Genomic DNA, 27,225 nt, shown 5'->3' with positions numbered 1-27,225 from the left:
AGCTGCTCTTCAGGTCTTTGACTTGGAGGATGCCCCAGCCCAGCACCCAGGGCTCTCAGCCTGGTGGATGTGGAGCTCCCCCACCCTCGGAGCCAGATGCTTTTATTTCTTCTTTTCCTTTCCAATCTGTCTTGGGGAAAGTGGCCCCAATAAGGCAGCCCTTTCACTCTGAAACCTTTTTATGACTCCAGCCATAATTAACTCGAGTAATAAAATTTTTCAAATCCAAATAGATATAATTAACATTTAATGCCCCTGGTTGGTGCTGATGGCTGGGCCCATTAAGAGCGCAGTATTGATTGAGAAGGTGAGCCAGCTGGGCCTGCTGCTGGGCCAGGGGGCAGAGGTGGCTGGAGCCCAGGGCTGCCTCTGGGCAGGGCCGCAGCCCAGGTGTGAGGAGGGTAGCAGGCGGCTAATCCCCCACCCTATCTTGGGGATCAGAGGGCGGAGGCTAGTGGGACTTGGACCCACTTACCTCTGCCATCAGTCTCTGATGGCTCTTCTGTCTTCAGATACTGTGGTCTCAGGCCTCCCTTACCACCAGGTCCTTTTACACCAACTTTCATTCTGTCTTGCCTCTGCCTGAGTCCTGTCTCCCCTTCCAGAATTCATCAGGCTTCCAGAGGGCAAGGCTGTGTCTTCCCCCGAGGAGATCCCTGACCTCAGATCCCACGCTTCTTCCTGCTGTTTCTTCTTTCTGACTCACTCTGCTCAGCTGTGCTTTAGGTTGCACTCTAAACCCACCTGGTCGGATAAGAAGCCTTACCTGTCTCACAGCCCTGACTTCCACCCACCTATCTGCAACCCAACTTTACTTCCTCCGGGAAGTTGCAGAGTGCCACAGTGGGGAGAGCATTAATTTGAACCTCAGCCCCTCCACTTCCTTGCTGGGTGACCTTTGGCAAGTCACCAAGCTTCTCTGAGCCCCAGTGGAATCGGGATAACAAGAATCTCTACCTTTATGAGGAGATGTCAGTCTCAATCTCACAGTTCACAAGAGTCCCAGAAGAGAGGAATTACTCTTTCTGTGTTTATGTAAACAAAACTGAGGCTTAAAGAAGGCGAAACCCTCATCCCTGGGTCTTACGCTTTTCTGTTTCTCCCAATGTAACTAAATTTAGCACACATTTATAAACAACACCTAGGCTAGGGACTACAAAGAATGAGATGATTCTAAAACCAGGGCCCTGTTCTCAGGAAGCTACTGGGCTGGACGGGGTACAGGGCAGGGAAAGGGGGGCACACACTGGTTGGTGTAAAGTAAGGCTGCATGGGAGAGGCGTGCAGGCTATGGGCCCTGGAGCAAATGAAGATGCAGAGTGGTGAAGGTCATGGGCCCAAGGCTAAGCCAGATGTGAGGACAGAGGGAGAGCCAGGGCTGGATGGGTTGCTGTGATCACTGGGGTGCTGGCCCAGGGATGGTCCTCAGAGAAGGCATTTTCTGTGGGAAGCCCTGAGCCAGGGAGCAGGTGCCTGGTGCCAGGATTCACAGGTATGGTTTACGACATCCCAGCTCCTCCACTCAGCAGGTGTGAAGGGAGGTCCAGCCTCCTGCAACCACCCACATGGTAGCCTTTGGTGAAGTGGGCATCCCAGGGCCTTTGGGGCAGGAAGGCTTTAGGTAGGGGGCTGAATTCCTTCCTCTGTCTACCTTGCTTCCACCGTATCCCTCTGCTTCCAAGCTCACAGTCCTCTGCTCTCCATGAAGCTCAGTATCCCATCCTTCCAGGGTCTTCCTCTCAGTGGCAACTTCCCAGCCTTTGGGAGCCCCATTCTTTCATGGAGCTCTCACAGCCCAATGATGGCCTTCCACCTGAGGCACCAAGTACTTTTTGGGCCAGGTCTTACATTGAACTTGAACTTGGGTGAGTGTCTGCTTTCTGCCCTCCCCACCTGAGTGTTTGTTCCTGGCAGGCCCAGTACTGTACTTGGCCCCCTCACTGTCCTTTGAGTTCAGCGCCTCTCCCAGCACTGCTTACTCAGGAGGCCAATGGGGAGGGGATGCTCCTGATACCAGAGCTAGTGAATAGTGTCTAAAGGAGGGGGGATATTGGCTCATCCCTCCACTCTTTCATTCATTTGACATCACTCAAATGCCAGGCCCTGTTGAGGAAATAGATGAGTAAATATGTAATCACAATGCACTGTGATAGGTTAAGCTTGGGGTCATGAGGACACACGGTCTTGCCTAAGGGTTCTTTCTAGAAGAGTTAACCTTGAAGCAGCGCTGTGAAAGATGGGTTTCCAGATACAGTTAATAGTACAATTATGGAAGTGTGCCTTCATCAATTTTGACAAATGTTCCACACCAATGCCAGGCTCTAATAATAGGGTGGTATATGGGAATCCTGTATTTTATGCATGATTGTTCAGTAAATTCACAACTTCTCTAATTTAAAAAACAAACAAACAAACAAAAAAGATGGTTTTCCAGGCAGAAGCAACAGCAGGTTTAAAGGCCAAGAGGTGAGAGGAAAGGACCCAATTGAGAAACAAAGATTTCAGTGTGACCAGAACAATGGCGGGCATGGTGAGAGTTGGTAAGAGACCAGGCTGGCCAGGTTGGCAATGATTTAAACATAAACACCCTTGCAGGCATTGCTGAGGAATCCAGACCCTTCCAGGCCCTGGCTCCATCAGTGCTGGGCTGAGGGCCTTTGGATGTCTCCCTGGACTTCTCTGGGTCTCAGTTCCCTCAAGATTAAAATGGGGATATTAATCCTGCTACCTCCCCATGTGCAAAGATCAAACTGTTCTGTGCTGGGCCAGTGCTTGCTTGTTAGGGTGTGGTTACAGACATGGCCAAGGCGTGTCCTTCTGCAAAGGGCTATATAGTCATAAGCCTCGATTCCCTGTTGAAATCTTGAGGCAGCTCACCAACACGGTCCCTAAGTTCCTCCCAGCTCTGAGATGCCAAGGCTGTGTTATTCCCTGGCTCATGGCACACTATGGCTCCCCGGTGCCTGCAGAGGCCCAAGGTGGGGGGGAGGGGGAGGGCTGGACCCCAGTACCCCCTCCCTCCTCCTTTTACTCCAGCCACCCTCACTGACCCTGCTGGGCTCTATCTCAGCCTTCTGTCTTGGTTATTGCTCCACCTTTCCTTCTCTTCCCACCTTACACTCCAGACTTCCATTGCTCCCTCCCCCAGAAAGCCAGCTCTTCCTCTGAGGCCTGATCTCATTCTCTTCCTCAGGCCTTCTCATTTCAGCCTTGTCTGTGGTCTCTGGCGTGCCCAGCCTTCCCCCAGCTTGTGAGCTTCTGAGCCAGTGCCTCCTCACTCCTCTCCACACCCCCGGAGGCCTGGCTCAGTACTGCCCCCAAACTTCAAAGGTGTTTCAGAACCAAAGTTCAGGACTGCTTATAATAAAAATGGAAGGAAGGAGAGAGGAAGGAAGGGACAGACAGACTAATGGACAGAGGGAGAGAGGGAAGGTTCTCCCTTGAGCAGACATGGATTCAGCCTTGGTAGACTTCACCCCTAATTCTTCCCTCAGCCTCCGTCTGCTTTGAACTGAGAATTAAGAGTGCAAGGGAGCCTGGGACTGGTACCTTCCAGCTAGGGGGAGCTGGTGGTGACGGGGCAGGGAGGCCCATTGCCGCGCTGGTACCAGGCTGTGTCTGGCCAGGCCTCCCAGCTGCCCCTCTGTCTCAGGCCCTCTTTGCACTCAGCCTCCAGCCCAACCCCCCATGCAGCTGCTTTCCTCATTACACAGGCCTGTGTTGTCCTGTTGACCACTGACCACTATGTCTGGGGGAGGGCCAGGCCTGAGGGGAAGGAGGAACTTGAGAGCCCATGGGCAAAGCCTTCCCAAGGCTCCCAGATCCATCAGCCTGGTCCCCCTGCCCTCCCAGGCCCACAGCGGCTCCCCAATTCCTCTGCAGGGCAGGAAGCCATGCTGAGCACCTACGCAGGGGCAAGGCCTTGTGCTTCCGGCCACACACACTCATCTCTTTCATTTGTTAAAGCAACCAGGGAGGCAAGTCCTATCATCCTCACTCTCTAAGTGTGAGGAAATGAAGACTCAGATTAAGTCATTTGCCCAAGTGCATACTGAACTGGGTTTCAAGACCAGGTCCACCTGACTCCAAATCTCCTAACACCCCAGGCTCTTGGCTCCTTCCCTAACTCCTGTCCCCTACCTTGAGTCCAGCCCAGCTCTGGGATTCCACCTATGACTGTGTGAGCAGGGCAAAATGACAGCGTGGAAGAAATGAGCACACAAGCTTGAGAGGGAGAGATTATTTTTGGTGGAGGGATTGGTCCAGAGCTGCCATGAGAAGTGTCTCCTCTAGCCATCTCTCTCCATCATGGAAGCCACAGTAACAGATCAGGAGCAGAGCCTACCCCATCTCCTCTCCCCAGGCAGACCCAGGCCCCAGGGCAGCCTGCAATCTCCATCAGTTCCTGCAGGACTCAGTAAGGGAAAGCAAGGCCCCGTTTTCTGTTCTCTCCTGTGCCCTAGACCCAGCAGAGGGCGGGGGGGATTTGGACCTACCCTTCTGCTTCCTGATAAGGACTGCTTGGGCCAGATGTTTCTTAGCTTAATAGACAGAACACGGCCCTGGAGGAGCTTTCTAATAACATACTTTGGGTAAATACTTTTACCTTTCTGGATCTTCATTTCCTTATCTACAGGGCTTCCACCCCAGGATAATAATAAAAATGCAAACAACAACAGTAATAATAATAATGGCAGCAAACATCATAAAGGGCTTAATATGTGCCAGGCACTGTTTGAATAACTTTACATAACCCTTTGAAGTAGGTACTTTTACTATTTCCATTTTACAGACAAGAAAATTGAGGTACAGAGAAGTTAACTTTTCCAAGGTATTCAAAAGGACCTTCTTATTTAAATGGTTGATGAGAAAGAGATTTGGAAAACTGTAGAGATATTTTGTAAATGTGGAGCTGCCTTATAAATGGAGAAGTGATTTCCTAAATATAGAGGTATTTGTAAATGGCAGGGGTAGAGGATGCTTTTTAAACGCATAAATATTTGGTACATGCAGGGGTGCCTCACAGCGTGCGAGAAGGCTCTTCCCTAATCTGTGCTCCTGAACCCCAAAGTTCAGGGGAGTGGGTCACAGTGGTAACACTCCAGGGCAAGGCCAAATTGCTCCCATGTAAAACTGCATCCTACTTATAAGTCACAAAATGTCAGCTTTGGAAGGGGTGTAACCTTGTCATCCTGCTCCTATAACCGACGGCCCCGACAGGAATCTGCTTCCCAACTGCCCAGGAGTGCCAGACAGCAGACAGGACTGGGAAGGATGAAGGCCCCTTTGAGAAACCTTGATTTGGAAAGAAAAGCCCTGGAGGGTATTTGCCTGTCCCCCCTGCCCCCAACACATATCCACTAACCCGAATGCACACAGCCACTCACACTCCCTTTTCACCAGCCATCGGGGGAGCTTTATCTGAGGATATAGGAGCAGAAGTGAGGACTGGCTTTGAAGGGAGCAGACTCAGTGTCCCCCCACAAAGGAGCAGTTTGGTGTAGGCTCTCGCTACCCAAAGGATGGTCCACAGATCAGCGACGTTAGTATCACGCTGGAGCTTGGTAGCAATGCAGAATCTTGAGCCCCCGCCCCCAGACCTACTGAATCAGAATCAGCATTTTAACACAATCCCTCGTGTTCCACATGCACTTAAAGTTTGAGGAGGATTAATGAAGCCTTTCCCAGCAGCAAGGCTTGAGGCAGGGGTCAAGGGGGGACCCAGCACCTCAGCCCGGGGTCCCCTGCCAGACACCCCCTTCTAGTGCTGGAGCCACAGCGACACCTACTGGCCGTGGGCACCTAGGCCACCCCCTCCAGGACATCTGAGCCCTACGGTCCAATCCTGCCTGGCCTCCGCCCTGAAGCTGGCATTCCTGAGTTCTGGGGATCTGGCTTCCCCAGCTAGGCTGGAGCAGATATAGGATGGGCCAGAGCCTCGGCGTGGAGTCGGGACAGTGTGCAGGCAGCGGGGCTCTGGGCGCTCCACGGGAAGAAGGCAGACAAGTAAGCAGATGTTGTCCCAGGCTCACAGAGCTCAGGACGCATCCCCAGCCCTGGCTTTCTCTCCAGCTCAGCAGCACTGAGCACGGGCTGATGCTCGTCTGCCATCCACCAGAACGGACAGGGCACAGCTTCCCATTCCAACCAGCCCCACGAGGAGAAGAGATCTGAGCCTATGTCTAAACGACTTTTCCCAGAAGTGGTCTTTTAGGAACTACAGTTTAAAAAAAAAAAAGTAACTCAAGGAAGGAGAGCAGGTAGGATATTTTTGGTTCAGGTTGATGGTAGCTGGATACTACTGTGACAGAATTCTAAGTCCAGGGGGGAGGCTGAGACTGAGGCCAAAGGGCAGAGAAGTAGGTGGACCAGGAAGCCAAGCTGATTCCAAGGCAAGGCTCAGCAGACTCGCCCCAAGGGACCTGCCTGGCCCAGAAGGCCACCTGGGCTCCAGGCTGCTGGCCCAGGGCCACAGGGAGGAGAAAGGAGCCTCTGCTGTGGGCAGCAGTAAACCCCCCTCCCATGACTCCCAAATTCCTATTATCTCTGGATCCCCTCTCTCTTTCCTGCTCTCCGCTGTGAGGGGTTTGCCTGAGAACTAAATGAATGTGATTGCCCACCAGTGTCTGCCATTAGTGGTGATTAGTTAAAACATCAGAGTCTAAACAGTCAATTGGTTCTAATAATTAATACTATGGCTCAGCTGTGATTGAGAGCGGGCGCATGAGGGAGACAGAGACGGGGGTACGAGTAGAAATAGAAAGGAAAACAGATTGGCAGAGAGCCCTCGATCCGTAGCTGCCATTTCTTAGCCTATGTGCCAGGCGCTGTGCTAGATGCCTCTGTCTCCTAATTCTGTGCTATTATAAGGCCTTCTACATAAATTATATCACTAGGCTGTCATAACCACCCTGTTAGGCTAGTATAATTATTTCTCTTTTATAGGCACAGAAAGGTAAAAGCTAATAGATGCTCAGTAACAATTTGATGAATGGATGGATGGATAAATAAATGAATGAAGTAGCCAGAACTGAAATTCACCGAGGTTAGCCTGACTCCAAAGACCTCAGGAAAAGGGAGTAGGGAGGGGAGAATTTGCAGGGCAAAGCAAGAGAGAGAAAAGACACCATCTCTCCTTATACACATTCCCTCTCACACACCTGTACACACCCTTCTCTATCTCTGTCACACAGACTCTTCTCTCATATACACAATTACCTGTCTCTCTCAAACATATACACATAATCTCTCTCCCTCCCTCTCTCTGTTTCTCTCTCTCTCACACACACACAGTTTTTCTCTCTTTCACACACACCTCTCTCTCTCTCAGTGTGCCCTTCTCTCCACCTGCACCCCTCTCATGCTCTCACACTCTCATGCTCACTCTTTACACACAACACCTCTCTGTCATACACCCCTATCTCCCAATCCCCCATCTCATGCACAGTCTCTCTCACACACACCTGTGTCACACAAACATCCCCCAAACAGCTCCCTCACAACTGCCCTCTCCCACTCTCCTGTTCTCACATGCACAACCCTCTCTCTTCCTCTCACACTCTCATGTTCACACATAGCACTCTGAACCACACTTTCTCACACACGTCTTTCTGTTTCTCATATCCCTCTTTCTCTCATGTACACACCTGCTCTTTTTTCAGGGTCCTGGTCTGTCTCTTCAGTTCTCTGTCTCCAGGTCTGTCTATCACTTGGCCCATAGTGACACTCAGAGAGTGTTTGGGAACTGAGATTAAGCACACACACACCTCTGTGCCTCCATCACACCCACCCACACCCATGCCGTCCTGTCCACACTCCATCCCACACCACACACACATCTCGTACACACAAGCCTATGTCCTGGGCCTTTTCCCAGAACCCGCCCCCCTTGTGCATCCCTGCTGGCTTGTCCCCTCCGCAGTCAGGCCCCAGAGGTGTCGGCTGGGCTTTCTTGGGAGAGGCTTGCTAAGCTTTGAACTGTCCCCAGAGCAGGAAGCAGGACTTCCCTCCCTGGCAACGGGGAGGGGGCTCTCACCCAGATTCCCTAGTTATCCTCCAGCAGGCTCAGCCACTCCCACCCCTCCCCGGGTCAACGCAGCGGCAGGAGCCGCAAGCGCAGAGGGTGGCTGTGTGTGCCTTGCTATTAATCACCCCTCCTGGTCCGCTAACGAGGCTAATGCGGTAAGTGACAATAGCCCATCTTGGTTCCTGATTTAGGGGCTCAGGACGGAAGCTGGGCTCCTGGGAGTGAAGACGTGTATTCTCCACGACACTAAACCTTCATATAAATCTCCTCCAGTCAGAGAAGCCCAGGGCACTAAATCCCACGCGCCGGTAATTGAAACCCTTAGAGCTTTCTTGGATAGGGAAATTGCTGAGAGAGAGAGAGAGAGAGAGAGAGAGAGAGAAAGAGAGAAAGAGAGGGCAGCCCAGGGGTTCCAGGTGGGGTGGGGGACCAGCATAAAGGCCAGCAGAGGGCTCTGACTGGGGAGGCTGCTGGGGACCCTCCAGGGGCATGTGGGTGTCTGGCTGTCGGGGTTTCTAGGCATGGGATTTTACTGTCTGGTTGTGTTCATGTGGTCACTGCCCCACCCTCTTCCCACCAGATCTGGGAACACTTGATATTTTTCTGGGAGAGCACCTTCTATCTTTTGAAAGCTTTGGGTTCTCTGCCTCTCACTGATCATGAAGCAAGGCTTCATTTAGGCGAGAGGATTTTCAACTTTAGCTGGATTGCCTTCCTTCCGCCGTTCCCACCTCTCTCTCCTCCACACTCTCCTCTTCCCTCCTCTCATTTTTTTTTTTTTTTTTTTTTTTTTTTGGACATTCTCCTGCAGTTCCTTTAAATCCTCCTCCCATTAGTTTGGTCACCGAATAATTCAGCAGTTATTCACACCCACTCTGTAGCAGACCCTGTGCTGGGTCCTGGGAGAATTAGGATGAGTCAGATAAACCCCCTGCCCTCAAGGAGCTCGGAGTCTATCAGCAGACAGGTGGATAAATAGATCGTTGCAATATTTTATGATGTGTGCCATAATACAGGTAGAGACTTGTAAAGAGCATAGCATTAAAAAGAGAGTAATTATCAGGGAAGGCTTCAAATAGGAAGTGTTATTTGGGTGTGGTCTTAAAGTATAGGAGTTGTAAGTTGCCCAAGGGGAGATGGGAATATCTGGGAAGTGCTAGGTCTTGTCCAGCCACAGGAAGATGCTCAGAATTGCTGAAGGCGATATGAGGCTGGAGAGGGGCTTGTATGTTAAGAGTTCAGGATTTATGCTGTGAGCTTTGGGAGCCAGGGAAGGGTCTTAAGTGGCTGAATGATGGGATCCAACTTGTGTTTTAGAAAGACCTTTGTAGCCATGTAGATGGAAATGGACGAGCGGGGAGAGAGATGCATCAGGAGACTCAAGGATTGGAGATGATGATACCTGAACTAGGGCAGTGTAGAAGAGAAGATGGTCCTGAGGGGTACTTGGAGGTAAAAGCAGCTAAGACCTGGATGTGGGGTAAAGAGTAAGAATCAAGATAGGTGGTTTAGGGAAGTCTGTGGATGATGGTGCCATTCACTAAAATTGAGAAAGCCAGAGGAGGGCAAGTCTAGGGGGAAATAAGTCCTGCGCAGGAGTGTTGAGCTTGAAGAGCCTGTGGGACATCCAAGTAGAGCATCTCATAAAAGCACTATGTATGGGTCAGGATTGGAAGTACAAATGAAGGAATCATCAACATGTAGACGGTAAATAAAACCAAAAGAGTAGAGATCATGCACAGAGTGTGCAGAGAGAGAAGTGAGTGATGTCAAGGACAATGGGGGACATCAGAGGCAGTAGAGTGGTTAAGGGCGTGGGCTCTGGAACTGCACTGCCTGGGTTGAAAGTCCAACTGGGTAGCCATGGGCAAGTTACAGAGGTCTCCATGCCTCAGTTTCCTCGTTTATAAAATGAGGATAAAATAGTACGGTGCTTGGCACAGAGGAAGCATTTGATCAGTGACATCATTTCCCTTCCTCCTCAACTGCTCAGCTCCTACTCATCCCACACATCTCAGCTTAAGTCTCTTGCTCAGGGAAGCCTTTCCAGAGTTCTCTGTGCAGGGCACATCCCCACATTATAGACCCCATGGCACTGTTCACCTCTCTTTGGCACAACTGCAGTTTTACAGTTGTCAGTATAATTCCCTGATTGCATCTGTTCCCTCACTAGACTCTAAGCTCCCTAAACTCTGGTATAGTGCCTAGCAGATGGAAGTTACTCAATAAATATTTATATGAATATAAATGGAAAGTATCCATTACAGCTGGCAAACGAAGATGATGCACCAGATTTGTATATACCTGAGGAGGGAAAGGGGAGGGAACAGGAGAGAGAGGGGGTGACCCTGACAGCTTTCCCAGAGAGAACAGGCAGGAAGGGATCCCGAGCCCCGAGCAGGGACTAAGTTCAAACAGGAGGATGGCTACCTCTTCCACTAAGACTGGAGGGAGAGAGGAGAGGAGGGTGGGTCTGGAAGTTGAGGGAATTCATGAGTAAGGACTTCTAAGTGAAGTAGGAAGCAAGGGCACCTAGTAAGAGAGGGGGACAGAAGATAAGGAAGGGGGCTCAAGAGAGTAAAATATTACTACAGACCAAGCTGAAAGGGCCTGTAAAAGTATTGCTTAGTAGGGCTGAGTCTGGAAACTGTGCATTTCCATTGGCACATATCTGCATGGTTGTGTCATTTCCCCAGCTGTGTCTAGCCACTAGGGTGTCTGAGACAAACAGGAGACTAACCAGATTGCAGAGAAGGCAAAAGAAGTAAAGAGTTTGAGCATGTTGGCAAGAGAGTGTTGAAGTGATGCACCACGGGGTCCCTGAGTAGGTGGTGGCTTGGGAGATGGGAGAATAGAGGGGGGAGCAAGGGCAAAGGGTGCAAGGCCCTGAGAGGGCTGGGGGAAGGGAGTTCTACCACAGATCAATTTAGATTGTTGACAAGGTCCTCCAGGAGGACATGGAGTACGGGAAAAAATAAGAGGAGCTGAGGAGGTCAGGGCAGTGTCAGGGCTTGGAGGGTACAGGTGAATGTCAGAGTCTTCCTGGGATGTGGGGAATGGTAGATGCAGTGAGGAGGTGGGATGGAGAGCGGTACCTGAGCCTCGCTGAGCCCATGAGGGTGGTGGAGTAATGGTCTGGAAGTGGCAGTGGGAAGTAAGGAAGACTGACCCCACCTCCTGGTCTGTGGCTTCCACTGGAGAGAAATCTGGAGAGTGAGGATGGAGAGGAGTTTATTGGCATGGCACACAGTCCCAGAGGGCATGATGGGGAGATGGTAGAGGGACATGAGTTGAGGTCACATGCACCGGGCGTCCTTCCCCAGCATCTCTCCCAGGACTACCTGCTCCTCTAGCCTACCTCCCCCAACTTGATGTCTCTCCTCTGTACCATTCCAGCCCCCCACCCCACCCCAACACACACATTCCCCATCATCTTACCCCTGCATCCATCCCTCCTCTTCCCACATACATTCCCCAGATCCCCCCACCCCCAGACCCTTCCCCTGCCCTGTCCCACCCCGGCGGGCTGGCCCGGCCTGAGTGAGCGGGAACCCCTGCACCTTCATTTCTCAGGTCACTGCTTGGCTAATGGGCTATTAATTTGCTCAATCGTCCCCTGTGAGGCAAACTCAATTTCTGCCAGCCAGTCGTCCCTCCCTGTCGACAGCGTGATTGATTGGAGGAACAGCTGTCACCGCCCAGCTGCCTGCTCCCTGCTCCCTGCCTCCTTCCCCGGAGTCCATACCACCCCACCCCTCCTCCTTGGGCCGCCGCCCCGCGCCCACAGAGGCGGCGCACCCCTGCCACCTGCCCGAGGATCTGTCGCCAGCAATGAAAAATGACAGAAATATTTAAGGACAAATAAGGTTTCCCAACGCAATTGAAAATGATTACAGGCAGCTACAGATGGGGCCAATCTGATGCGCAGCAGCAAATCAAATCGAATTTCCTTATCGGTGTATTATTTTAGGCGTTATCTGGCACGTTGATGCAGTTATCAATTCAATTTCAGCTGCCGGCCCGCTGTTTACTGTCTCGCCTTTGCTGGAAAAAGGTAAACATGCTCAGCCCAGCAAATTAATTTCTGGCTGAAGCCAGAATCTGCAAAAGGATGGCTACCCCGGACCCACGGCCCCTGCCTTGGCCCTGGGCTATGGCGGGCCAGGCTGGGCCAGACCCCGGGCAAGTCAGAGCTTGCCCAGGTAACAGAAGTCCCAGCCAGCTGCCGGCTCCAGCCCGGCCCCAGCCCCACGCAGGCTTCAGGACTCCTAGGACGCTGAGGTGACCGCTGTTGACTCTGCTGCCGCTGCCAGGGAGAGGTGAAGGTCTCCCATTAATTTCCAGCTAAAAATGACAAATTCATCTTGGATGACAATTAAATGAAGTCAGTAATTGATGCTAATTGATCTCCAGATGCGAGGGCTCCCCTCAGCCTTAGCAGCACGTGGCTGTCTTGCTCACTGCACCCACCCCAGCTCTTCCCTTCCTCTCTTTCTCTACTTCTCTCTGCTCAGCAGTTCTTGCTCTCTCCATAGGGCTCTGGGGCTCCTGGACCCGCAGGTCCGTGGGAGACAGCTGGCCTGGGTTGGGCTAGCAGGCAGTGCCTGCGGCCACCATCCAGCCCTGCAGGCACTTGTAATCAGTGCCCCAGGTTCACCCATCAGCCTAGAAAGCAGGTAACGCTGTCCTTAGCGGTTCAGGATTTATTGCCCACAGCTGCGGAGGTTCCCACTTCGTTTTTATAAGCCCATAGTCAGAGCCAGCAGGGGGGAAAGCACACTTGGATTTACTTTACTTGAAACAGTACAGTCTTAAGCTTTTTGGCTTCATGGCAAGGAAGGCGCTGGGGGTGAGTGAAGTGTGTGGGCATCCTGGGGAGAGTATACAGGTACGCTCGCCTGCACCTGAATAGATGCATAAGTGCTCGGTGTGTTTATATAGATGTGAGGAGGTACACACACTTGTGTGAGCACCTGTGCATGCCAATGTCAGCATGTGCATGTGTACGTCCAGGCATTGGTGAGGATATGTGTGCATGCCCATATGTGGATATTTTCCCTTTTCTGCAGTTGTAAAGCCTAATCCCGGGGAATTCTGGGAGGCCCCATCTGCCCCACCTACAAGGGGCCCAGCCCAGCACAGGGAGCTATCTGGAAGTTATTAGCTATGGGAGGAGGGGAACTGAATTGTAGCTTCAGAAGAAAAGGGGGGCTGCAGTTGTATTTGGGACAGCCAAAGTCAGGGGTATGAAATAGCTGTGACCCCTGAAGCCACACCAGCTCTGAATAGCAGCAGCTCCAGCAGCCACCTGGCCGCAGCAAAGGCTCGTGGAACTAAGGAGTCAGGTTCCATGCCCAAGACTCAGAGAGTTCAATGATGCTTGGGCACAGGGCCCTTGCTCCCAACCAAGCCCAAGCCTGAACCTAAATATGGCCATAGCCTGACCTCAACCTTGGCTATCGTGCAGATGTTTGTCATGGGCTACCTAAGAGCCATGTCTGACTCGATTCAGGCTACCTCTACTACTAGAGGCAATAAACAGCATCCACCCCAATAGGGGTCAGGGCACCAGCCAGGCTCTTGCTTCACAAGGACCTGGAGTTAGCAGGAAGCCACGTGGAGTGGGCAGTGCCAATCTGAGCTTCTGCAAACAGAATAGAGAAGAGAAGATGGCAGGGGCATGCGGGTATGAATGTGCCACAACCCTGTGTATTATATCTGAGTATATGTCACATGTAAGGAATCTGGTGCTATGTGAGGGGGTTTGCACATGTCTTAAGAGAAGAGGAGCAGATGAAGAAAAGCGTATATAGCAGGGTCAGGTAGGAACAAGTATCAGAGAAAACCCCCATGGTGTCTTCCAGCTAAAGTCTGAGTCTTTGGGGAGTTTAGCAAGGTCATTCATCACGTATTCATTAATTCAAGGAATATTTGATTTTTACTATTACTGTTACTATTCTCTTGCTTTGGGCTATGCCCTCTTTTAGACACTGAGTCTCTAGCAGTGAACAAGTTAATTCTTGCTCTTAAGACATTTACAGTCTAGAGAAGGCCACAGACACATAAACAGGCAATTACAGTACCGTGTAGCGAGTGCTGCAATGGAGCTAGCACGAGAGCCTGTGAGGACACAGAGGAGGCACTGATGTGGTCTGGGGAATCAGGGGAGGCTTCCTAGAAGAGGGAAACCTGAGTCCTAAAGGATGAGTAAGAGTTAGCCAGCTTGCCCTTGCCATAACCCTGTTGGCTGTTAAGCAAGCCCAAAGCAGAGACAAATAGGCCCTTCCCCATTTGGTGACTCTGGAAGCAGTGAAAATGTCACCTCGGCTCCTTGAGCACCAGTTACTGCCCTGGGGTCTGGGCAGGAGGATGCACAGCTGTTTCCAGGACATCCCTGGGCACCAGCAGATAAGTACGGGCCACAGCTAAATACACATCTCTCCCCACCACCCCACCCCCACCTCCTCGACCAGGGATGCCTATTAATCCTGACAAATGATGACTTACGAACATGTAATGCAAACTGATTCATCATAGATTCAAATCCACCGCCCCGCCCCAGCGGGAGGCCCCAGCCAGACAAGTGTATTACACGGATAATGTATTTGACGTATTAATAAAACCAGCCGCATTGCTCTGGCGCAGGGACTGGGGAATGCCAATATACGATGACAGATCACATATTGATGAAATCCAGATGTTTGGAATCATAGTCTTGGGGCCTTGTTCATATTGACTGAAGGTAAAAAATGCTGTCTGTCAGCATGTTAACTCTTCTGGTCCCACACTCAGCAGAGGCACCAATCATGTTTTTCTGGAAAGAATAGAAGGAAGAAAGGGATGAATGGATAGAGAGGAGAGTGGATGAGTAAGTAGGTGGTTTGGATAGATGATGGATGGATGGAGTGGGCTCTAGTTGGCTGTATTATGGACAGGACAGATAAGATTGTGTTCTTGACCCCTCAGCAGCATCTGACCCCCTTACTCTATTGATGAGACTCCCCTCCCCAAAACTCTTCTCTTCTTGTCTTCAATGGCATCTCACTTTCCTTGTTTCCATCCCACCTGTTCTAGTTTGCTAATGCTGCCAGAATGCAAAACACCAGAGATGGATTAGCTTTTATAAAAGGGGGTTTATTTGGTTACACAGTTACAGTCAAAGTGTCCAAGGTACCGCATCAACAATCAGATACCTTCACTGAAGGATGGCCGATGGCATCCGGAAAACCTCTGTTAGCTGGGAAGGCACGTGGCTGGGATCTGCTCCAAAGTTCTGGTTTCAAAATGGCTTTCTCCCAGGACATTCCTCTCTAGGCTGCAGTTCCTCAAAAATGTCACTCTTAGTTGCACTTGGGGTATTTGTCCTCTCTTAGCTGCTCCAGAGCAAGAGTCTGCTTTCAATGGCCGTCTTCAAACTGTTTCTCATCTGCAGCTCCTGTGCTTTCTTCAAAGTGTCCCTCTTGGCTGTAGCTCCTCTTCAAAATGTCACTCTCAGCTGCAATGTGTTCCTTCTGTTTGTCAGCTCATTCATACAGCTCCAGTGATTTAATTTAGACCCACCCTGAATGGGTGGGCCAACACCTCCATGGAAATTATCCAATCAGAGTCATCACCCACAGTTGGGTGGGGCACATCTCCATGGAAACACTCAAAGAATTACAATCTAATTACCACTGATAGGTCTGCCCACAGAAGATTACATCAAAGATAATGGCGTTTGGGGGGACATAATACATTCAAACTGGCACATTCCACCCCCTGGACCCCAAAAAGACATTATCTTTCCATATACAAAATACATTCCTCCCACAATATTACAGAAACTTAAATCATTTCAGTAACAATAGTTGAGTACAAAATTCCAACAAAATCAATCATAGGCATGGTCAGTCCTAAGGCATAATTTTCCTTTAGCTGTGGATCTGTGAACTTAGAACAAGTTATGTGCTTCCAATATACAAAGGAGGGACATTCATAGGATAAACATTCCCATTGCCATTAGGAGAAAGAGTAAGGAAAACAGGGTTAACAGGACCAAAACAGTTCCTAAAACCTGCAGAACAAACTCCATTAGATTTCAAAGTCTGAGAGTCATTTACAGAACAACGTTGCATCCTTGGGGCTTGAGAGAGCAGGAGTATAACCCTTCCTAAGTGCCTTTGTGGCAGCCCTTTCCTCTCCAAATGCTGTGGTGAGTGCTCCAACATATTCACACGTTGGGGAGACCACCTTCTCGGCCCCACCCTCCTCAAACATCGGGGCAGCTCCTGGATTCCCTTCCATCTCCAGGGCACACGCTCAACCCCTCCACAACAGTGTGGTGGCAGCCAGGCTCTCCCCAGTTCCCTGGGAATGTGCTCCATGACTGTTTCTTTTCAGTCCTTGATGATTTAACTTCCTCCACCTGTTGGAGTTACTCAGGACTCTGTTCCAGCCCTCTTCTTCCTCTATACTCTCTCCCTAGGTGGCCTCACCTACTCTTAACTTCTTCCATTTATTCATTCATCCTATAAATATTTATTGAGTATTTACCATATGCCAGACATTTTTGTAGGCACAGAGAATACAGTGGTGAACTTCAATTCTTATCAATATGTCAGTGGTTCCCAGTTCTATAACTCTAGCTCCTGGCTCACATGCAGCTCCTACTCAGCATTTTCACATGGACATCTTAACAGTTCCTCAAATTAAGTACATCCAAAGCAGAACTCATTTTCTTCCTCACCAGCCTGCTGCTCCTCCTCTTGTGTTCCATAAGTCCATAAACAACTAGCAGTTGTTCAAGCTGTAATTCTTAGAGTCAACCTAGACTCATTTCTGCCCTTCAACCACTACAACCAAACCATCTGCTTCTCTTTATCTCCATCATCATCATCCTAGAGCAAGTCACCATCATCTCTCATCCAAGTTAGTGAGATAACTTCCTAAATGGCCCTGCTGCATTCACTCTTGCCCCTTTAGACCATTCTCTGTGTTGAAGTTAGAATAATCTTTTTTAAAATGCAAATCTGATTTGTCACTCCCCTGCTTAAAGCTCTCTGGTGACTTCTCATTGTAGGTTTTAAAAATATCCAAAATCATTAAGGTAGCCAAAAAGTCCTCCAGGATCTGGCCTCTCTATCATTGTATCTTCACATTCTGCCTCACTCTCTCTGCTCTGGCCACACTGGACTTTTTTCAATTCCACACATAGGCTTTCTCCCCTCCATACCTTCAAACATGGTGTTTTCTATCTAGAACACACTCTTCCCCCAATCTTTGCTTGACTGGTTCCCACTCATCCTCTAGGCTTCTGCTTTGTCCCCCCGGCCCAGTTCCCATGCTTCTCTTTCTCTAAGACCACTGTAGTGACATTTGTTTAATACCTGCATCCCCAGTTAGGTCCTAAGTCCCTGGGGGCAGAGAATGTGTCTGTCTTGTTCATTATCGTATAGTATCTGCACCATGTCAGATCCATAGGCAGTATCCAATAGACATCTTTCAAATATTACTGAGTCGTTAGCCAGGTGAGTGAGTGGGTAAGTAGATGGGAATTGCTCAGTGGTTATGAGCACTTGCTTTGGAGTCAGATCTGGGTCTGAGTCCCTGCTGTGAACTTTCCACTCTATCACTGCATTGTTCATTTTCCTCATCAGGGTGATCGAGATAATAATACCTACTTCACAGTTCTGTTTGTCATGATTAAATAAAATAAAATATGTGCAGCATGAAGCTATAGCCTAACATGGCATGACACTCAATAAATAGTGATTATTATTGTTGTTGTTAGTAATGGGTAGATGGTGGATAAGCAGATGGGTGGTTGGACAGATGGAGACACTGACATACAAAGTAATAAAGCGATCTGTGGGTATGGATGGATAGGAAGAAGGACCACCACGGCAGCAGAGGAGCCAGGGCCAGGCCATCTACTGAATGGTAAATGTCTTGATCATATCAGTGAAGAAGGCTGGATACGGTGCAAAGAAAGGCTGGTACAGGATGGGGTCAGTAAAAGCACAAGCAACAACAACCCTGTGCCAGTGTCTTACTAGGGGTGATCATAAGAACCCTTCACTTGCAGACATCCCTGATTTAACTGGATCCTCACAAAAGACTTGGGAATTAGATATCCCCATTTCACACAAGAGGAAACTGAAGCTCAGAAGTGTTTAGTGATTTGCCCAAGGTCACACAGCTAGTAAGAGGCAACTCTGCTGAATTCTGTATTTTTGTCACTAGGAAAAGAAATGGAGGCCTTTCTATTTGGAGGGTGGAGGAGGCAAGTGTGGGACACACACATGTGCACAAACATACACACACACAAATACATACTCTTAAAAGTCTCAGCCCCCATTGCCATCTCTCATTAGAGTCACCTTCACCCTCATTTTAACACTCCCCATCCTTAGACCCCAGGCAGTCAAGCCCCGCCTTTTGTGGTCTGTAGGAAAAAACTAATGAATGGAGATGGGACTTGCTGTTCAGACCAGCAGAGATGCAAGAATGGAGCCCAAAGGCAACAAAACTGGGACAAAACCAGAGAGGCCAAGCCAGAGAGGTAGTCACATGATAGGGAGTGTCAGGGCTGGACAGGGGTTAATGATCTAGGAGAGAGGTGGCTTTCCCTGTGAGTGAGACCCTCATCCTCCATACATCCAGTTCTGCCTCAGGCTTCCTATGGAAGGTGGCAGAGAAGGTGGTCCTGGTCCAGGGGCTTCTTGCAGCCCTTGAGTTGCCAGGACCAGCCTGTTCCCAATGGTCAGCAATTCCCAACAGAGGAGGGCAGCAGAGGGCCGATCTGGGAGACCTGGTTCTGACCCGATTGGCTGGAGCAGCTGGAGCCTGCCCCAGGCAAGGAAGAGGCGCTACCTAGGCCTGGCCTGGCCTGGGCCCTCCACTCCATCAGCCTGTCCCTGTCCCTGTCCCTGTCCATGGCTTACGGCGGGGGCCTCGCTGTTTTCTGGTGAGTAGGGTCTTCTAGTCCCATTGAACAACAATGTCCCTGCTGCTCAGAAAGGAAAAGAGACCCTCTGGAGGTCAGCAACGAGGGATCCTCCAGGCTAGGACCTGCTTTCAGGTGTCCTGACTCTCAGTCCCTGACTCTGCAACCGCTCAATTCTCCGAGCTTGAGTTGCCCTCTGTGTGAGGCTGTGGACGGGGTCAGAGACCCCTCCCTGCTCTCCTCCTGCTTCTGAGGATACCTGCGGCAGGCGGCTCGGGCGGCGGGGAGGGAGGTGCAGTAATGAATGTGGACGGGAGGCAGAATGAGCGATCCATCTTTGCATGGGAGGGGAGGGGGCTGCGGGCGTTCCCCCCCACACTCACACACTCAATCAGGCGCTGTCAGACCTCCGGCCGCCTGGCATTTTGGTGAAGAATCTCTCAGCTAAAAATTGTTGTCAGTCCCATTTCCTCGTTATCAGTGCAAGGGCCGAGGCAGCGCCCGGGGATTAGCTGGAGCGACGAGCGCCCGCACCCGCCGTCCGCTGCCGATAACACTGGGCCTCCCGCCTCACCTCCCCCATTCATCATCTTTAGCACTGACAGCCAGCCCGGTCCCTGTCCCCACTGTCCCCATCCCTTCGTGCTTCCCGTGTCTCCCCACTAGGCTGCTTGGCCTGGCTCCTGACCTCCCTGGGGAGCTAGGTCTCCTGAAGAGGGACAAGATTCAAGCGAGGACTCGGTGACCTAGACCCACCTGTGGCCAAAGGGCTTGACCAGCTCTGAAGGGGGACAGTGTCATGGGCAGGAGTGAGGAGTGCTCAGAGAGAAGATGCTTTCTGACAGCTGCTTCCGTGGGCTCTGTCTGCCTACTTGCTCTGCTGGCAGCAGTGTTGGAGAAGGGATTCCTGCTTCCGATGGGCAGCTGGACTAAGGGTTTCCAGAGGCCTCTCCTGCCTGAGATGGATTCCCAGATTCTGGGGACTGTGAAAGGGAAGAACCCAAAGGATGCCTCCCCCAAGGCCTAGAAAGAAAAGGGGGTTGAGGGCTTCTTTCCCACCCCAGCAAGACTGCAGCCCCCTCCTGGTGGCCATCCCCAGCAGTTTTATGGCCCGTTTTATGGCCACTGTAATGGCCCAGGTCAAAAGCTTCAGGGAGCTGTATTCTGGGAATTATGCAAACGAGGAGCAGGCCCAGGGCCAGAGTATGGATTTTGTCATTAAACCTGGGCAGGCCATGTCATTAGTGCAGTAAAACCCACGTCATGACCACAGGTCTCAATATAAAATTATAGGGAACACAGCGGGGGAAGGGAGGCAGGGGGGCCCTGGCCATGCTGATACCTGCCATTCTAACCCCTGAGAAGATGAGCATGGTGGGGAGGGCATTGGCTGCGAGTTCTCGCACTGATCCCTGTCGGGGCTATTCCTGAAGTGGAGCCAGGGAATGGCCCATTGTCCTGCTAGGGAAACTGAGGCCAAGCTCAGAAAAGTGGAAGATCCCTGTGGCAGCAAAGCAGATGAACTGAGAATATGTTTATGGGAATGCTGATTCTTGGTCCCTGGTCTGGAAGAAAAGAATCTGAGCTCCGGGAAGCCCCATAAGCCACATTTGGTGTCTCAGGCTAAAGGGAGCTGAAAACCTGATCTTTCCAGCTCTGCTCAGACCCCCATGCCCTGCATATTCCTGTTTCTCCTGTCTCATCTCTTGCTACTTTCCCCCTTACACCCCAGATCCTGCCTCAATGATCTGTTTCAACAGCCTCATCAATTCTTCCTTACTCATCCTTCGTGCCTCCGTTGGAGCTTTACCTCCTCCATGCTGCCCTCCCACAGCACACGCTCACGCCTCCCTCAGACTCCTGGACCAGGGCTACACGGAATGGAATCACTGGCCTCCTTTTCTGGCTTTTCCACTAGTTTGTGAGCTCCTTGAGGCCAAGAATGTGTTTTATAAATCTCTTTATGAGCTCCAGTTTCTCCTAGAATAATACCTGACATAGAATAATGGTTCTATAAATGTTTGTTAAATGAAGCAATGAGATCAAGAGCCAAGTGCAGGTGTCCCTGCCCAAGCAGGAGCCTCATTCTCCCCATCTGTGAAGTAAAGATAGTGTCATGGAGAATTTCTAATGTCTTATTCTCTGAGATTCTCTGACTGAATGGAGTAAGGGGCAGAGCTGAGACTAGACTCCTCAGCTCACAACTCCCAGACCAGGGCCACAGCAGCTGCTTTTACCCAGAGGTAACTTCCAGCTGTCTCCTGAGCTTCAGAATCACAGCCACCAAGGCGGAGGTAAGCTCGTGATCAGTAGGGCCCCTGCCCCTCCTCAGAGACCTAGCCACAAAGACTGGAACCTTACCTGCTCCACTGCCGCACACAGAAAGCTTCCTCACTGACATGCCAGCTCTGCAAAGGTCATCTGGCTTCTAGGAAATCTGTTCTTTCCCTTCTCTCCTCCATCCTTTCGTCCTTCCCTTCCTCTTTGTCTCTCTCTTGCTTCCTCATTGAGCATCTAGTCTATTCCAGGCCTGTTATCAATTATCTATAGATATGAAGATGCCCACAAGGTAGTCACAACTCATTTATTCATTCATTCATCATTCATTCAATTACCCACTCCAGATCTCTGCCTGGTACATTTCTAAGGTGCAACTTAAACTTCACTTCCTTGGTTGAGTCTTCTCTTTTTTCCACTCTCATTGAATTGCTGGAGAATGAATTACTTCCTCCTTTGAGCTCTCAGATGACTCAGTCTGGCCGTCCAGGAGAGCTGTGATCATCCTGTCTATTTTAGTTTCTCAGCTGCTAAAACAAATATCATACAATAGGTTAGCCTGACAGCAGGAATTTACTGGCTCATGGTTTCAGAGGCTAGAAGGCTTACTTTCTCCAGGGGCCGGTATCTTCTGGCTGGCTGGCAATCTTTAGGGTTCTTTGGCTTTTCTGTCACATGGCAGTGCACATGGCAGCATCTTCTTTCTCTTCTGGGTTCTGTTGACATCCAGCTTCTGACTGCTCCCCATGACTTCTTTCCTTCTGTGTCCAATTTCCTTTGCTCATAAGGACTTCAGTCATTTTGGAGTAAGGCCCATCCGCATTTGGTTTGAGTATACCTTAGCTAATAACATCTTCAAAGTTCCTATTAACAAATGAGTTCACTTCCATAGTACCAGGGGTTGGGACCTGACCATGGCTTTTGTGGGGGACATGATTCAATCCCCAACACTGTCTATGTCAAAGGGAGGTGTGTTCTTGTGCTCAGCCTGAACTGGAAGCTTGCTCAGGTATAAGACTGCTAGATTTAGCAAATTAAAAATTTTAGCAAATTAAAAAAAAAAAAAAAAAAAAAACAGCATCCAACTAAATTTGAATTTCAGATAAACCAATGCATAATTTTTAGTGTAAGTATATTCCCTGCAATCTTTAGGACATATGTATACAGAAAATTATGCACCATTTATCTGAAATTCAAATTTAACTAGGCATCCTGTATTTAGTCTGGCAACTCTAATTGGGCGACCATCTCAATTATCTCTGGCACGGCCTTTATCTCTCTGAAAGCTGATTTCAACCTTCTCAAGACACCAGTGGGAAGAAGAAGCATGGCTCAATCTAATGAAGGCCTTTCTACAATCCAAGTGTCTGTGTATAGGCAGGGATGTTTCTAAATGAACGGGGCTTCTCAATCCCATGCCCAAGGTAACACTGGGCAGGGCAGTGGCAAGGGGGAGAGAAGTGTTTGGCATCCTAAGGGGGTTGCACTAGGCAACTCTAAGTCTCCTTCCCAGCATGGAATGTTCTGACTACCATCAGTGACAGAGTTGAGAATAGACTTCAGGCTCCCAATTGGGTCCCAAATCAGCATAGCCAGCACTATGCCCACATATGCTCATGTATTGGGAATATTCAATTTGAAGGGTATTTTGGAAAGGGAGAGTCTAGAATCAGTGAGACTCATAGAAGGCCAATGAAGTTATCCCAGAGAGATGTGATGAGACCTGAACAGGGAGAATATAGATTCCAGGAATTTTGAACAAGCAGAATGGACAGGACTTGGAGGTTAAATGATTGTGGGAGGGGTGGGAAGGCAAAGGCGGGAGCCTAGGGTGAGGCTAAGGTTTCTAGTGTGGGTGACTAGGTGAACGAAGGTATCCCTAACTGAGATGGGCAGTTCTGAAGGAGGTGCATTTGTAGAAGGGGTGAAGTAGTTGAAGAGTTCAAGTTTGGACTGTTTCATTTCAGATTCTTGTGGGGCATCCAGACATCCATGACCTTGATGCCATTTGTATATAAGCCTCTGAATATAGGGGTCTGGAGAATGGAGGAAGGGTCTGGGATAGAGAGAGAGAGATTCTGGAGTCAACAAGGCACAGGTGGAAGTTAGGGCCATAAGAATGAATGAGATCATATGGCATGCTGAGGGTGGAGAGAAGAGGTCCAGGGATAGAACCCTGGGGAGCAGTGATGACTAGGAGAGAATACCACCCTGGAAGTCCCTGGCTCCTTTTCTGTCTTTCTTACTCAACTTTGAGGACCTCAAGGACAGGAACTAGATTCGAGTCCATTCTGTGTCCCCACTGCCCTGCCCTGAGCCTGGTTCCAAGTAGACATCAGAGAATGTCTGTTGAATGATTGCAGGAATGAATCTCCCCTTTCCCCTCCCTTTTCTTCCTTCTCCAGATCTAGGGAGTATGAAACCAATGAAGAAAGTAGAGACAGAAGGGGCACTGGATATTCTGGGTAGTGGTATGATTAAACCAAGGGCTTCTTTCCTAATACGCGTGAAATTAAGTGATCAAGCTTTGATTGCACAGAGCATTGATTGTGTCCCAATAGATTTCCAAGAGGGGTGGCTGGCTGAGGAGGCGCCTGTCATGGACACAGCCTCTACAGCTGCAAAGAGAAGTGATGCTCATGGACTCAGATCCTCAGGTCACCCTCCTTGAGGGCAAGGAGCCCTAGGAGGCAGCAGCGGGTGTGGCTCAGAGGATTGGGACATGGGTTTGCCTCCATGGATGAGCCCAGCTTAAGTGTCTGTTCTTTCCTCACCAGGTAAGAAGAAGGCAGCAGCGCTGTTTGACAGCCAGGCCCCTATTTGCCCCATCTGCCAGGTCCTGCTGAGGCCCCAGAGCGTTGCAGGAGCATATGGAGCAGGAACTGGAACAGCTGGCCAACTGCCTGCCGGGTAAAGCCATCTACCAAGGGAGGCCCGCCGCAGAGGATTGCACTCAGGGTTCTAGCCACCAGGTCCCCAAACTAGCCATCAGGCAACACCCCAGGCCTCAGGTAGAAGACAAGCCCCTGTTGCCATTTTTCCTCCACTCTGCCTTCTAAGTGGTTCTTCCTGCAGACCATTCAGATCCTCCAGCTGAAGAAGGGAAGCCCTTTCCCTTCTATGTAAGTTTTGGAGATGGGAGGAGAGTGATCCTCAGACCTCAGGCTCCAAAGAGCACAGAGGAGCTGGGAAAGGAAACTGTAGCCACAGCCACAGGCCTGCTGGCACTGCCATGCTTGCCCTCTGGGCAGGGTAAAAGCAGCAGGTGCTGGGCCTGGGGCCTCCCTCAGAAGGGCAGCCTGGAGCTGCCATCCAGGGGAGTGAACACTCTCTGCTTTGTGAATCTCAGGGTCTGAAAGGGACCATCCTTGAGAATTGTGCTCAGGACTGCTCCCCCATGCCCACTCTACCTGCCCTCAGCCCACCACACCCATTCTTCTTGCATGAAGGACTTGGCTCAACCCTCCTCAAGGGCCTTGTGGAGGAGCCACAAGGAAGGAGGTTTGTAACAAATACCCCCAATCCTAGCAGTTAAAAGCAACTGTTTATTATGCTCATAGAACCTGTGGGGTCAGAAATTTGGATGGGATACAGAGGAGTGGCTTGTGCTCTGCTACACAAGGTGGAGGCCTCAGCTAGGAAGACTCAATGGCTAGGAGCTGGAATCATCTGGTGACTCCTTCCCTCACAGGTATGGTGGATGATGCTGGCTGTCAGAAAGGACCTCAGCTGGTGCTGTGACCCAAAGCACCTACACATGATTCTCTCTCCATGGGGCCTGGGCTTCCTCACAGCATGGCAGCCTCAGAATAGTTGGATTTCTTACACGGCAGCTTAAGGCTCCCAAAGCAAATGTTTCAGTCAATGAGATGGAAGCAGGGTCCCTAGCCTCTGATGTCACTTAGTGTACTTCTCCTGTACTCTGTTGGTCAAGCGGTATTAGCCCACCTAGATTCAAGGGGAGAGAACAGACACCCCACCTTAGATGGCCAGAATGGCAATGGTCTCATAATAGAAGAGCATACTGGGATGGGAGTATATTGTTGTAGTGTCTTTGGAAAACTACACTCTGCCTCAGAACAAACAGCCTGCCCCTCCAAATCCCAATCCCACCTCTTATTCAGTTAAGTCGGCAGACTTAACCATTCTCTTTTCTTTCTACCCCTCTCACCCGATCGTCCCTGCAGACAGCAGGGGATTCAAAGGTGAATCAAGTGTGGTCCCTCCTCCTCAGAAGCTCATAGTAGAGGGTGGGAGAGTCAGGCAATAAACCCTGAGGGATAGAGACTGCTATGTGAGAAGAACTGGGGCTGCGGGAGCATCAGGGAGGCACCAAACCCAGCACAAGGCAGAGAATGCTTCCTGAGGGAAGTGTGGTCTGAGCTGATATCTTAGTTATCTATTGCTGTGTGACAAATTACCCCAAAACTTAGATGCTTAAAGCAACAGATATTTATCTCACAATTTCTGTGGGTCATGGATTCAGGAAGAGCATAGCTGAGTGGTTCTGGCTCAGAGTCTCTCACGAGGTTGCAGTCAAGATGTCAGCCAAGGCTGCAGTCCTCTGCAGGCTTGCCGGGGCTGGAGGATCCATTTCCAAGATGGCGCCTCACATGGCTGGGGGCAGGACGCCTCAGTTCCTCACCACATGGCTCTCTCCATAGGGCTCACTGAGGGTCCCTGCAATATGGCAGCTGAATTACTCCAGAGCAAGGGATCCAAAAGAGAGAATAAGGAGGAAGCCACAAAGCATTTTATGACCTAGTCTCAGAAATCGCACCCTGTCACTTCTGCTACATTCTCTAGAAGCAAGTCACCAAGACCAGCCCACACTCAAGGGAGGAAATTAAGCTCGATCCCTTGAAGGGAAGAGTATTAAAGAATACGTGGGCATACTTTTAAACCACCACAGAAGACTACACTAATGATAATAATAATAATCCTTGTTGAGCACTCACTGTGTGCCAAGTACTTTGCATTGGATTAATTTATTTAATCTGCACAACAATCCTCTGAAGTAGGTGATAATTATCACCCCCATTTTACAGATGAGGGAGCTGAGGATTTAAGTGACTTTCCTAAGATTGCATGGCTAGTAAGTGTCAAGATAAGACTCAAACCTCAGCAATCTGACCCCAGTGCCCATGTTTTAACCACTCTGTCACTCCCACCTCCCTCTCCAGATTAGCCTAGAGAAGCAGAGAGAGTGAAAGAAACATCTGTCTGCAGTTGAATTCCATACCTCAGCTGCCCAACCCAGGAGGGTTTTTTGTGTAATTTGCTCCCAATGGAGAAATTCCCCTCTACAGGTACAGAGAAGAGAGACAGAGATGGAGGGGCTGGTGGAGCCTTGCAAAAGCAGTGTGGCAATGTGCCCCCAAGGGTCTGGAGGATGGAGGACCGAGCTCTCCCTCTGTCCCTTAGTGGGAGGCACACCATGGCCTGGTCCCCATGACCCCACACCTGCTCTGCCCAGGGCATCCACTTCTGCCCAAAGCCTTGCTCCACCAGGACCCATGACCCTGTACCAATCCCTCATGCCCCCCAGTCTTTTAAAGCACCCCCAACTTCCACTTCCTTGCTTCCACTTCCCTGCCCAGGCCCCCCACATCTGCTGCATGCCACTCACAGCTATGTCTGCAAACCCCACTTCTGTATCCCTCACGCCCGGGCCCACCTCAGCGCCCCCTTCCCCCTGCCCCCTCCGTACGTGCACGCCCTGCGCCCCCGGCACGCGCCCCCTCCCCAGCAGGGTGTCTGACAGCCGGACAGCAGGATCTGCACAGCAAGTGAAATTCCCGTCGGATCGATAAAGCCGAAGCGCTGGCGGCGACGGGTCGATGGTTTTATCTGTCTCGGCCCCGCCGCGCCCGGCGCGCTGACAGTCGGACCGGCCGGCAAAGGCGTTCAAGGGCAGCCGCGCCCGCAGCCCCCTCCCCTCTCCCCGTCCGTCCTCCCCTCCCTGCGGCCGCTGCGCCCGCCGGACTGCAGGCTGGAC

General features: G+C 50.5%; 1 protein-coding gene across 4 annotated transcripts in view; it reads left to right on the top strand.

The window, feature by feature from the left end:
- RNF220 (ring finger protein 220) overlaps positions 1–27,225 on the top strand; it is a 249,869-nt gene that overhangs the window by 189,859 nt on the left and 32,785 nt on the right. For all 4 annotated transcript variants that reach the window (XM_037827411.1, XM_037827409.1, XM_037827412.1 and 1 more), the window contains exon 3: positions 24,005–24,137. In XM_037827411.1, the coding sequence (XP_037683339.1) occupies positions 24,005–24,137 (133 nt within the window). The remainder of the gene's footprint in view (positions 1–24,004; positions 24,138–27,225) is intronic.

Source organism: Choloepus didactylus, chromosome 2 (assembly GCF_015220235.1).
Source record: "Choloepus didactylus isolate mChoDid1 chromosome 2, mChoDid1.pri, whole genome shotgun sequence".
In the NCBI taxonomy this organism is placed as follows: domain Eukaryota; kingdom Metazoa; phylum Chordata; class Mammalia; order Pilosa; family Megalonychidae; genus Choloepus; species Choloepus didactylus.
Note: the sequence above shows the minus strand (reverse complement) of the source record. Positions and strands in the feature narration are given on the sequence as shown.